Consider the following 11,611-nt stretch of genomic DNA (forward strand, 5'->3'; position numbering starts at 1 on the left):
GGCCAGCTGCTAAAATGCTTAGATATGTCTTATAAGTCATTGATTTTTCATAAAGACTGATCGCAAAATACCTTTTTTAAATGTTACAGTTAAAATTGTCTAATTTAAATCTAAAAAGTAAGACTGATTACCACTTGGCTAAATGCTAGTTGGTCACACTAGTTCTTAAGACACAAACAACATACTGCATACTTTGTGCAACTGCAGTACCTAAATAAGAAATTAAAAGCATGAACATCTCAAGCAGTAATTGTTTGTTAAAATCTACCAAATAATATAATTGTTCTATAGTATTAAAAAAATATATATATTTTAAATGAACATTTTTTGTATAGTTTTTTTCCCCTTTTGTTCTATTAAAATGTTCTACCATAAAAAGGCCATTACAGCATTTTATTAAAATTATAATATTAAATCCTACTTTAATATAAACACAATTACTTTGTGAAAATAATATCACAACTACAGTACAATGTAATATAGGAACATTTTCTCATTTTATTGACACTTTTAAAGTAGCAAAATTAACATTTACATTTAAATACTCTACACATTGTGATGTATTATAATGTACAACATGCATGTCTGGAATGTATGAACTTTTTATATATACAGATGTGTCAAAAAAGCAGCAAAAATGGTTTTAGATGCTGCTTAGATTAATGATTTTCTGTCTTTTCTCTGCTAAAAATCCAAATATATGTATGCGTGTGTGTGAATAAATATACAGGAAGTACAAAATAAACAAGTACTTTTAGGGATGTTTTTTTTTTACAGTAAGTCTTACTGGGATGTCCGATTTAAAGAAAGTGCGGGTCTTTTTAATATGGCTTCCACTGAGAATGACAGAGAATCTCCTGAGGTGATCTTGGTGCTCCTTGGCTTTGCTACAAGGTCCTTTCCCGCTCTTTCTGAGCTTTTCAGTCCCACTGTGTCTTTGGCAGTACCCTCCCTGAACCTTTTTGCTGTTTCCTCCAGCAGTTCCTTACAGTACGGCCCACTCATCTCTGGATTCTTGTCATTGAGTGTCTGCTGAATGAGGGAATGGAAGGAATTGAGCTTCATAGACAGTGTGTGCTTGGCAGTGTCTTTGCTCATGTTGTTGATCACATGCTCATGGCTCCCTGCATGCTGAGGGAAAGCTTGTCCATACACCCTCTTAGGAGGCGAGAAGGCTGAACGGGCATTTCCGTTCTGGCCGAGTCCTGTCTGAGCCTCTCTGGGCCCCGGCTGGAGGTCACACGGCTCTGGAGCCACTCGAGAGCCCTCGAGTCTGGACGCGGCTGGCCCCTGCTCGGGTGGGTGGCTCTCGGTGGAGGTCATCATCTTTGGATCCCAAACAGCTCCAGGTTTCAAGTTCTGGACTGTGGTGGCGTTCAGGAGACACTGCTGGTACAACAGGGCATCACTAATACCGCTGCTGCCCCGCGGCCACATTACAAAGCGCGGTGGGAGCGGGTACTGGCGGTAGGTGGCCGCTACGCTCACATTGGAGGAGATGAGCTCCACGTTAGCTGTCGTCCCACCTGTGGCAGCATACTGCAGGGAGAGATCCAGACAGCCGGGCAGAAAACCACAAAGATCTTTGGGAGAAGGTTCACCCGTGGAAGAGGCCGAGGAGGATGAGAAGGCCGTCTTGTAGGAGTTATACTCAGCAGCATGGACCATACTGCCGGGGATGAAGAGCGGGGCAGAGCTGGGCTGGCTGGACTCGAGAAGCTCTCGTTCTTTATACTCTCGTTCCAGCATGATGGTCTCCAGCTCTTTGTCGGCAAAGGCTCGTCTCTTCCTCATGCGGTCGCTCAGAGGAGGGGGCAGAGCCGGACTGGCACCCAGAAACGGGTCGTTCTGCACTGGACGATATCCTGTCAATGAAGAAGATGAATCTGGTTTCATTTACAAATAACAACAGATATGATCTAAGCTGCTTTTTGTTGTTAAGAATTTCTAAATTAATTAAAAATTATTAGTATACACATTAATGTGTTGACTAAATTTTGAGAATTGATAATATCATGCACAGTTTCTTTTCTTTTTCTTTTTTTTTATTATTATGTATAATAAGCTAAACATGTGCTGTTTTTGAGAGAAGCTTACGCCATGAAAATATCCAGAGAGGAACCAAGTGAATTATATGAAAAGGACAGAAGTCCAAGAAAGGCTGAGAGAAGAGGGAAAAAGAGGGGGAAATTAGTTTAGAAAAGAAGAAAAAAAGGGCTAAAGATCAGATAGAACAACCATCAGCTTTAATAAGAAGCAAAGAAGAGTTCTTAGTTCATGCATGCAGTTTGTTTTTGTTTTTTAAACCCACCTTCTAAAATGCTTTTTGCCAGCATGGTCGATGGATGGATGTGTCGCTGATATATACTTCTTCTTTCCACCGGTATTTGCTTCCCGGATATTCCCTTCTTGTCCTAAAATTGAATGATAAAGATTTATAAGTTATTTACTTTATAAAGTAGCATCTTGGATCAGATTATGGGGGGTTTAATCGTTCTTTTTTTTAGTTTTACTGTTACAACGCAGTAATGTCTTGATCATACTGACTGCATTCAGAAAAGTCTAGCTACTTCCCCCGGTTTTGTTTCACTTTCTCAAGCTTTCAGTCTTACATTTAGTTCTCCTCCGTTTGATACTGATAACAATAAATGGTCTAAATAGCGTGTTCAGAACTGCATCAGTTTGCTTGTTCTCACCTCAGTCGCTTGCTGTCTCCGCAGTGCCACTTGAGCAGCCATCACGCGCTGTCTCTCCACCACCAGCAGACAGTTCGCGCACTGGCAGTCTCTCCACCGGCAGAACCTCTTGTGCCCCTTCAGACAAGACACCACGCCGTGGTTCCTGCAGCGGGCGCATTTCGGAGTGCGGCTCAGTTTGCGCTGGTCTCCAGGACCGAGGTTCAATCGGCTGGTTTTGTCGTCGTCTTTGGTCCCCGCGTCGTCCTCCGCGGGTTCGGGAAACACCGCCTGATCATCGCTCTCCGTTTCCAGGCCCTCCACGTCGATCTCAAACTCCGAGCTGGAAAGATCCGTCATTTTCAGGACGCGTCTAAATAGATGCTGTCCAGACGAAAAAAGAACTAATTAGTCAATTATTTAGGAGGTCTATAATAAATATTTTAGTTGATTTAACGTGTCAATTAATTATTACCATTTCTACTTGAGGTTTTAAATTAGCATTGAATTAACGATTTCAATTTAGATTTGCAGGTTCAAAACATTTAATGAATTTAGCACTTCGGGTTGTTATTTGGATTTAACTTTTTCCAAAATTAAAGCACCAATTAAACTTAGCCTATGTTCTGACTTTTTACAGTATATTAGATATAGATAAATAGACAGACAGACAGACAGACAGACAGACAGATAGATAGATAGATAGATAGATAGATAGATAGATAGATAGATAGATAGATAGATAGATAGATAGATAGATAGATAGATAGATAGATAGATAGATAGATAGATAGATAGATAGATAGATAGATGGACTAGATTGATTGATGGCATTCCGAGTTTTTTTCAGAGACACTTACCTAGCTAATGTAGACCAAAAAAACACGAGTGGATATCCAGGAGTCTCTATAAGACTAGAACCCAGAGCTGTTGAAGCGAGAAAAGCGCTGCTCCAAGGAAAATCAGGCCACCTTCACATAAACATCAGAGAGCGACATTTACTCTACCTGATCTGTCACTGCGATGTGATGAGAGCCTCTCTCAGCCTTTCAACTCCAAGATCCGCGCAGCAAACCTGCCACAGCCAATGGGGAAGCTCCGTTCACAACGAGCCAATCAGGAGACTGCGTGTGACAACAAGTCCCGATTGGCTTGATGAGAACGGAGCTTTCCCGTTGGCTGGAATTGGAATCACTCTCGGAACGAAGTTCTTAATGTGATGAAGTTACAAATAAAACATTCCTAGGAAACTATCAATTAATCACGCAGGACAATGGGGGTTCAGCTGTTTAATACGTCTAGTTTCAAACCCTCATGTCTCGGCTCATATGACTACATATAGCCTAGGCTTTTATTTATTGCTAATACCATCAGTTAGCTTATGTTATTATTATTTTCAAGACATATACGGCACTGAGGAGTAAGCCTATTAATAATAATAATGATAATAATAACTTTAATAAAAGAAAAATACAAAGTTGACAATTTGGCAATAAAGTATAAACGCTTTTCATATTCCGTGATTAGGGTAGGCCTACTCTCGGTTTACTAAATTACCCTTGAAGGTTTGGACAACAACATTATGATGTTTAATTTTATAGCAAAAACGTTTTTGCAAGTTACGTTGTAATATTTCGTTAATGTGCTTGCAGTGGCTAAAGTAACCACTAATTGACAATATTCAAATTACAGCTGGTGAATGCAAAAACTGGAGATGGATTTTCATTTTTATTCAAATGCGCCTAACAGCGTTGCCATACAGGTGTTTTTTGTTTTTGTTTGTTTGCTTTAAGATATAAATATTATATAAATAGTAGGCTAATATGAATTAGACGAGCATTAATGTGTTTTTTTTATCTTAAAACACACCACATCTTAAAACGTTGAATAACCTAAATATCCATTTCAAATTACTCATCTTGTTAATTAAGACATTTGTCTGTATTTTGGATACATTGCAATGCACAGTAATTATTCATAAAAACTGTAGTTCCAAGAGTGTACAATTTAATGTTCAGAAGCGGTTGTTCGGCTGTTAACAAGACACTAGATCTCTTGTTACACCAATTAATATCTTTCTGAGTTGCTGTTGGCAATGCACAACCCTTCGGGGATGCATTTACACACAGTCTTCAGCTCTAGATAGAGCGTGATATGACAGTTGACACAACAAGCGATACTTAAAAAACATTGACTAAGCATGTGGGAAGGCTACACAAAACACAATTCTCTTTGTCCCGATCGACCTAGCATGTGTGATGTTTCTCAAAACAAAGTAAAATCAACTGACACTAAAGAATGTCACAGCTACTGTTCGTGATGGGTTTGCAGCATATGCGGGACGTGGGAGAGTAAAGCTGGTTTGGTTTAAATAAACAACAAATATGTGCTTAGAGTTTGCACACAATTTTAGGCTGTCTAATCCAGAGGGGCATTTTATCCACAATTGTCCTTCGCAATTTGTAGGTTACGGAATGTCAGTAACCTATTTTGCTATATTTAAATAAGGCCTTTTAAATAAATAAATTAAAATATATATATATATATAATAATATTATTATATATATATATATATATATATATATATATATATATAATATTAAATAATAATAATAGCCTAATAATAATAATAATAGCTAATAATGCGCTTTACTGAAGGCTTAAAGACTCGGTTATATTCATCTGAAAACGCGGATAAACATAGGCTAGGCCTATGCTATATTCCGTTCACTGTAGGAAAGTTTGTACCTCGTAGACTAAACTATAAGACGTTTTCATTAATTATTTATTAATTGAGGGGAAATGCCGTTTTTATTATTGCGTCAGCTGAATAATCGACCCCCAGGTCTAATACAATGCATAGAAAAAGCTGTCATCTCTCACGGTCTCGATTTCGTTCGTAAAAATAAACAAATAAATAGCCTACATATGGCGACAGAATATGGTCAATACATTCATGACAATGTTTTGCCTAGGCTATATTTTTATAGGCCTAGATATTAAACACAATGAATTAATATAGTCTACTATCATAACCAAATGTAAATAAATAAATAAAAGTTAATAAGGATTTCGAAAATGTTCATACCATCCAGGGAAATGATCTCTTTGGATTTCGCAAATTGGCAACACATTTTTCTTTAATACAGGACAACAGGATGGTATTTATAGGGTGATTTCGGTTAATTGTCAGTCTGGTCTTGCTCCGTCATCTCTGTTACTGACATGTGGTGAAGATGTTTGCAGTGCAGGTGCAGCTTGTGCACTCGCCCTTCTTCCCTCTTAATTTATTAGCAAGGTTACGGCCAGCAAACCCAACTGCTACCCAGGGTGCAATTTCCCCATGTGGAATGCTTTGATCTTCTCCTTTTCCTTTTCGAAACACATATGACAATACAAAACGAAGAAAAATCACAGTGTCTTTATTGTTTAGCAATCCCTATGCTTGAAGATTTATAATATTACGCAAGTGGTTGTTTTATTACCTAAGAATGACTTTTTCGGTTCTTTGTCATCCCGTTATTTCCCTATTTGTTTTCTGACTAGCTTGTGTTGAGAAGCACGGCCTATGTGTGTATATGAGTAGCCTGCATTGTTCAGGAGTCAGGTTATTAAATAGTTTACTTTCTATTACAGTGAAAATGCAGGTCCAGCATGGTTAAAACGCCCTCAGACACGTTCGAGGATATTTATTTACAACCAATGATCAGTGACATGCCTTCTGGTTTGGTTGAGGGTGTGTCACACTACAGTGTAACCCGATCGGAGTGTGGACTACAGATTTGTGAGTTCACTGAATTCCCTGTTATGTTAATTAGCATTTGAAGACGCTTGATGGATCGGCAACACGTGCAGCCTGCTGAATGCTTAACCACTCTTAATTTGTCTGCCCGGCTGATGATTAGAAGAACACAGGGTCTTGTTGACTTAGAGGCACAAATTCAAATGTCAGCATTAAAAGCTGTAGCTCGGTTAAGTCAACAGATGTATAAAATAGAACTGCAACACCTGCAAACTCAGCGACCGCTGGTTTAGCATCACATTGTACTTTTATAAACACTATGAAACCTAAACCTAAATAAGCAACGTACAAGTCCCAACAAAACGCCATTTAGTTCTGAATGAATATGTAGCCCATAAGTTATGTATTATCATGTAGGCTAGTTCCGACAGTACCCTGCATCGGAACGAATTGTAGTGACGAATCACTGTCGAACTATACGCCTAGATAGCAAAGTATAACAACTTTAATGACACAATGTCTTCTTTTGTACACAAGATATAGCCTAAGGAGTCATTAGTGATGCTTTCATAGTGAGGCATTCCAAAAATATATTTCCATTATTATTTTTAATAATAATAATTATACAGTATTAATTTTATGATTTGATCAAAAGGATGATGGAATAATTCTTATTATTTTAACATGGAGAATTGGATTTACCGTAATTATATTAATATAATTGAATCTTCATGTTTCCTATAAAAAAATGCATTCTAAACATATTGTCCCCACATATTGCTTAGAGTTGCTTTTGATGTTGGATACGTGTGTGGGTTATGATTCTACGAAAAATGCCACACTTGGAAGCAGGACTTTTATTGAAAGTTTCTCTATTGTTAAGAATATCCACTAGATGGCGCAGTTAGCTCATTTTTCTGCTCATGTCGTCACTGATAAACGCTTACACTTTGGTCCATTAGACTTTTTTTCCAAATAGAAATATACACTGCGTTCATTTTATAATCACGCTTTTCACATTTACGTTAAATATCGTTAACCATCAGATAATAAACAGCGAATGTTATTTTAATATAAATGATAAACAAATAAAGAGAACGATGACAAGAAGTTTATTTAGTAGTGGTAGACTTAATTATTACATAATGAAAATAAATATAATAATATATGGCCTGCCTTACAGCTGTTCTTGCTGCATAAATGTTCATAAATGAACTGAATTTGTGGTGGATTAGATACAAGGAGTCCCTTTAAGTTGTATTTTATTTTAGATTCTAAAGAGTTGCTATCGAATTTTTGCAGACATGTTTTATATTTTAAGCCGTTTTATCATTCTTTCTTTCTTTGTTTTATTTTAAAGAGTTTGTTTCGTTTTGCTAATATCTAATACATGTAGGTATTTGACTGAGGCAAACAAAGTGACAATAACAGTACATAGAAGGTTTATTTGCCATACTTTTACATGCAGGACTGCTGGAATATTTCTACATTAAACTGTTATCAATGGTTTCATGCAAAGTGGAAATAGTAATCACTGTGCTCAAATATATTAAGTTATTCAGACTTTTTGGTCAAATAACAACAGTACCTCAATGCCCCCCCCCCCCCCCCCCCCCAAAATAAAAAAATTAAGCTAATGTTATTCCACACATGATTAAGTTGGCACAACAACCTCAAATCTGTTTGAAATACAATACCTCAAGTAATGCACTGTATGTTTTTTCAAGGTGCTCCTAGATGAGCAGTGTCTCTTTTTTATCATTTTAAGAACCCATTTGAAACATATTTCAGTGCTTTTTTCCATCCACCTATTGAAACCGCTGAGGAGTTAGGAGGAAGTGTTCAGGATCCTGGAGTCTGAGGAGTCAGATCTTTCATCATACTCCTCATCTGCAGCAAACATGCTCTGTTTGGCTATGACAGGACAGCTGTCCTCCTGGATGCTGATTCGATGCTCCTCGGTGGGCCTGCTGGTGAGGAGCGGTGAGCTGCGGATCACTCCGGCTGAGGGGCCTGAGAACGGAGGGATGTACTGAGAGCGCAGCTGATACTGCTGCTGTAATGTCATGGTATTCCACAGAGTCACATCGTTGTGCATGAAGGGCCCGGCTTGGCCACGGCTCAATGAATTTCTCAGCATGAGGGGGTATCGAGGCGGCTGGGGGAAGCCGTGCTGGAGCGGCATGCTAAGAGGGCCTTGTACAACTCCAGCAGAAGGCTCTGCGGAGAAACGCAGGGAATCGGGAACACGGAAGGCCGAACCAACAGACCACTTGGAAGATGGGTACGAACTCAGCGGGTGCTCAAAGAGATGGCCATTTGAAGGGAGAACCAGAGCATCTGAGTTCTCAGACAGAACCTTTTCTGGTTTCATCGTAGATCGGTTGGAGAGCAGGATCTCGATGGCTCCGACCAGGTCCCCACCGCAGCCTTTCAGGAGGAGCTCCAGGACTGCTGGTTTGTGGCCTGGGAAGATCTTCTTCAGGACCTCCAGGGGAGGTCGGTTGGCCCTCAGGCTGAAAGGGAGAGATACAGAGCCTGAGAGGCCTTCAATGAGGATGTTGGGCTCAGGGGAGTATTTGGGGTTGTCAGCTTTGATTTCTGGGTCGGTGCAGGATTTAGACAGGCCAAAGTGAGGCTCCTCAACTTGGGGAGTTGGGTCTGAGGTGTCAGGGGTGCAACACAGGTTAGGTTTGGACTCCTCAGGGGAGCTGGCTGGTTCTGGTTCTCTGTCACTGACACTACCACCGTTCTCTCCACCAGACTGCTCACCAGACAGGTCCTCATTTAGGTCTGGGAAACACACACAAGCAAAGTGCTCATGAGCATTATGTACTGTATAATAAAAGATGATAATACAGTGATGCTGCAGCAACATTCAAATGTTATACAGTCAACATAATTATAAAACTATCAGTCTAACTGTAACATTCATTTAAATCTTTGAAGGACAGACATTTTTTTTAAATAGCTAAAATTAATAGCTTAACTCAAAACACATTAAAGTCCAGCTAAGTCACTATACTCAAACACTGTCCGATTCTGCAGACTACATTAAGTGCTACATTAAGGTTATTGACCTGTCAGCACTGCTGTGATTTATAACGAGTGACTTTATTAGCTGTTCACATAAAAACGCTGATGCTTTGGCAGTGAAAAATCTCTCGTCGATTCCACTTAACTAAAGTTTTGTAAACTGATTATTATAGAAACATTTTAGATTATTTGGACTTTGTTTGCATTTCAGCTTGACCTTCCTCTGAAATGACCGACAAGGCCTACCATATTATCTGTGATGTCGATCACAGAATATAACAACAACAACAATAATAATAATAATCTTTCAAGGATCCAAAATTATGACGGATGGTGGGCCGATGCCAGTTTCGTTCAGATTAATGCCGGATTGTGAATATAGTTGTGTTCTAATAATTCGGACTAAATAATTAAGCAGAACGTTGAGGTTTGGGATGTAGCTATTTTAATCTAATGTATCTAACGCAAACAGTGAAAAAAATGTTTGGTGTAATAAACGTGTTTGTGATGGTTAAAATGTCAGTGACAAAACCATAATAAAAAATATTAATAAAAGGTTTTTTTTAAATAGAACAAAATTAATAATATGAGTTCTGATTATAAGTATATTTTTGCCGGTTTAGGAAAACGGGCTAAACTTCCAGGAAACAAAAATGCCCGCATTCTGCATTATCGTGTTGTCTCGATCTAAGTCTGTTGCTGAAACTACTGCAAAGATAATTTTTTGTTAGATATTTGTGAATTTTTTATGTTGGGAAGTTATTTCAAGAGAATTCAGTCGTGTTCTAAGTTAAGATTATTCTGTTTCGTTTTTTTAATATATTTTGTAACAATAAAAAATAGGCTAATAGGATAATTATAATTATTAATAAAAATGAATGGATTAATTACAATTACTTTGAGAGAATCTTCCCACGTGCAAAACGCAATATGCGTTGCGTTCAAAAGACTCCAATGTCTCATATATTTTGGAACTAACACAAGCGATTACCTTGCGGCGGTTTAGGGGTCACCGTCTCTGAGCTCCAGCGCAGGTCTATGTCGCTCGATCGAGGGTTCGTGCTCCGCTCCGCGCTCCCCACCGTGATGCCCGGCAGCGCTCTCAGAGACTCCGGGATCAAACTCTCCAAACTCTCGTTCGCCTGCTGCCGCCTCAGCGCCACCTGAGCCGCCATGACCCGCTGTCGCTCGATTATCAGAATACATTTCTCGCAAGTGCAGTCCTTAAAACGGCAGTAACGCTTGTGCCCCTTCAGCCAGGAGAGCACCCCGTGGTTCCTACAGCGGGCACACTTGGGGGTCCTTTGGAGGGGCGCTCTTGGCTGGGACACCGGGCCCCCCATGTAGAGGTAGGGCGATCCGTAGCCATTCATTTCTCAAGTCGTTTCCAGAGGCGCAAGTGCATCAAATAAGATGTAGAGGAAGAGTGCTGTCAAGTAGGCTACAGTCTAGAGATCAAGCCCCTCTGCTGCTCGCTACACTCGTGATGAGAGGTGTTGACTCTTTAAGACGAGGATCCACCTTTCGCCCCGCAATAAAGATGTGCATCAGGCGATCTGACACGCACTAACGAGTCACTTATATTTCTCACATCATGGTCACGAGCAATTTACATCCCCCTGACACTGGATGGAGGGAGGATGTCTCGCTTTTATAATTACAGTTAGAATTTTGTGGGATATTTTTCCGACATGCAGCCTTCTAATATAGACAGCCATACATTTGAATTTTTTTTAATTAGTTTTTTTTAAATTATTATTATTTTTTAATAAGCCACATACATGTCTGACCTGTGAAAGATTGACGCCCTCCCTAGTCAACATATAGGCTAAATGGCTTCAAGGGTTTCAAATGTTTCTATTGTCTTTATTTACAAACAGCTATGTAAGTCTGCATATAGGAACTGTACAGGATGATCTGAACCTACAGTTGTACCTAATGTATTTAAACTTTTTTTTTTTTTTTTTTTTTTTACATTTTTCAACATTTACAAGTAGGCTACACAACACAAGTGGGATTTATCACAATCAAAAAGTTAGTAGTGTTTACTAACTATATATACACCAGAAACAAATCTGGTGAAACGAGCTTAATTAGCAAAATAGCCTATACCGAAAATAACTGACAAGTGATCTTGAAACGTCGACCCCATAAAAGT

The 11,611-nt window shown here is 39.1% G+C and overlaps 2 protein-coding genes across 2 annotated transcripts; both read right to left on the reverse strand.

The window, feature by feature from the left end:
- Positions 1-484: 484 nt before the first annotated feature.
- Positions 485-3,701, reverse strand: LOC132140359 (doublesex- and mab-3-related transcription factor 2-like). The gene is made up of 4 exons (XM_059549147.1): positions 3,536-3,701; positions 2,697-3,059; positions 2,312-2,414; positions 485-1,865 (listed from the first exon to the last, which is right to left on the reverse strand). The coding sequence occupies exons 2-4, from the start codon at positions 3,033-3,035 to the stop codon at positions 784-786; spliced, it is 1,524 nt and encodes a 507-aa protein (XP_059405130.1). The 5' UTR covers positions 3,036-3,059; positions 3,536-3,701; the 3' UTR covers positions 485-783.
- Positions 3,702-8,033: 4,332 nt separating this feature from the next.
- LOC132140360 (doublesex- and mab-3-related transcription factor 3a-like) lies at positions 8,034-10,994 on the reverse strand. Its single transcript, XM_059549148.1, has 2 exons — positions 10,445-10,994; positions 8,034-9,210 (listed from the first exon to the last, which is right to left on the reverse strand). The coding sequence occupies exons 1-2, from the start codon at positions 10,824-10,826 to the stop codon at positions 8,246-8,248; spliced, it is 1,347 nt and encodes a 448-aa protein (XP_059405131.1). The 5' UTR covers positions 10,827-10,994; the 3' UTR covers positions 8,034-8,245.
- Between the last annotated feature and the right edge of the window lie 617 nt (positions 10,995-11,611).

The sequence above is a fragment of the Carassius carassius genome, chromosome 5, assembly GCF_963082965.1.
Source record: "Carassius carassius chromosome 5, fCarCar2.1, whole genome shotgun sequence".
NCBI lineage: Eukaryota > Metazoa > Chordata > Actinopteri > Cypriniformes > Cyprinidae > Carassius > Carassius carassius.

Coding starts and splice junctions, on each gene's coding strand:
- LOC132140359 (XM_059549147.1), bottom strand. CDS start 3,035: ATGACGGATCTTTCCAGCTCGGAGTTTGAGATCGACGTGGAGGGCCTG. Junction 2,415..2,696: donor GGAGACAGCAAGCGACTGAG/GTGAGAACAAGC, acceptor ATTCAATTTTAG/GACAAGAAGGGAATATCCGG. Junction 1,866..2,311: donor GGCAAAAAGCATTTTAGAAG/GTGGGTTTAAAA, acceptor CTTCATTGACAG/GATATCGTCCAGTGCAGAAC.
- LOC132140360 (XM_059549148.1), bottom strand. CDS start 10,826: ATGAATGGCTACGGATCGCCCTACCTCTACATGGGGGGCCCGGTGTCC. Junction 9,211..10,444: donor GACCCCTAAACCGCCGCAAG/GTAATCGCTTGT, acceptor TGTGTTTCCCAG/ACCTAAATGAGGACCTGTCT.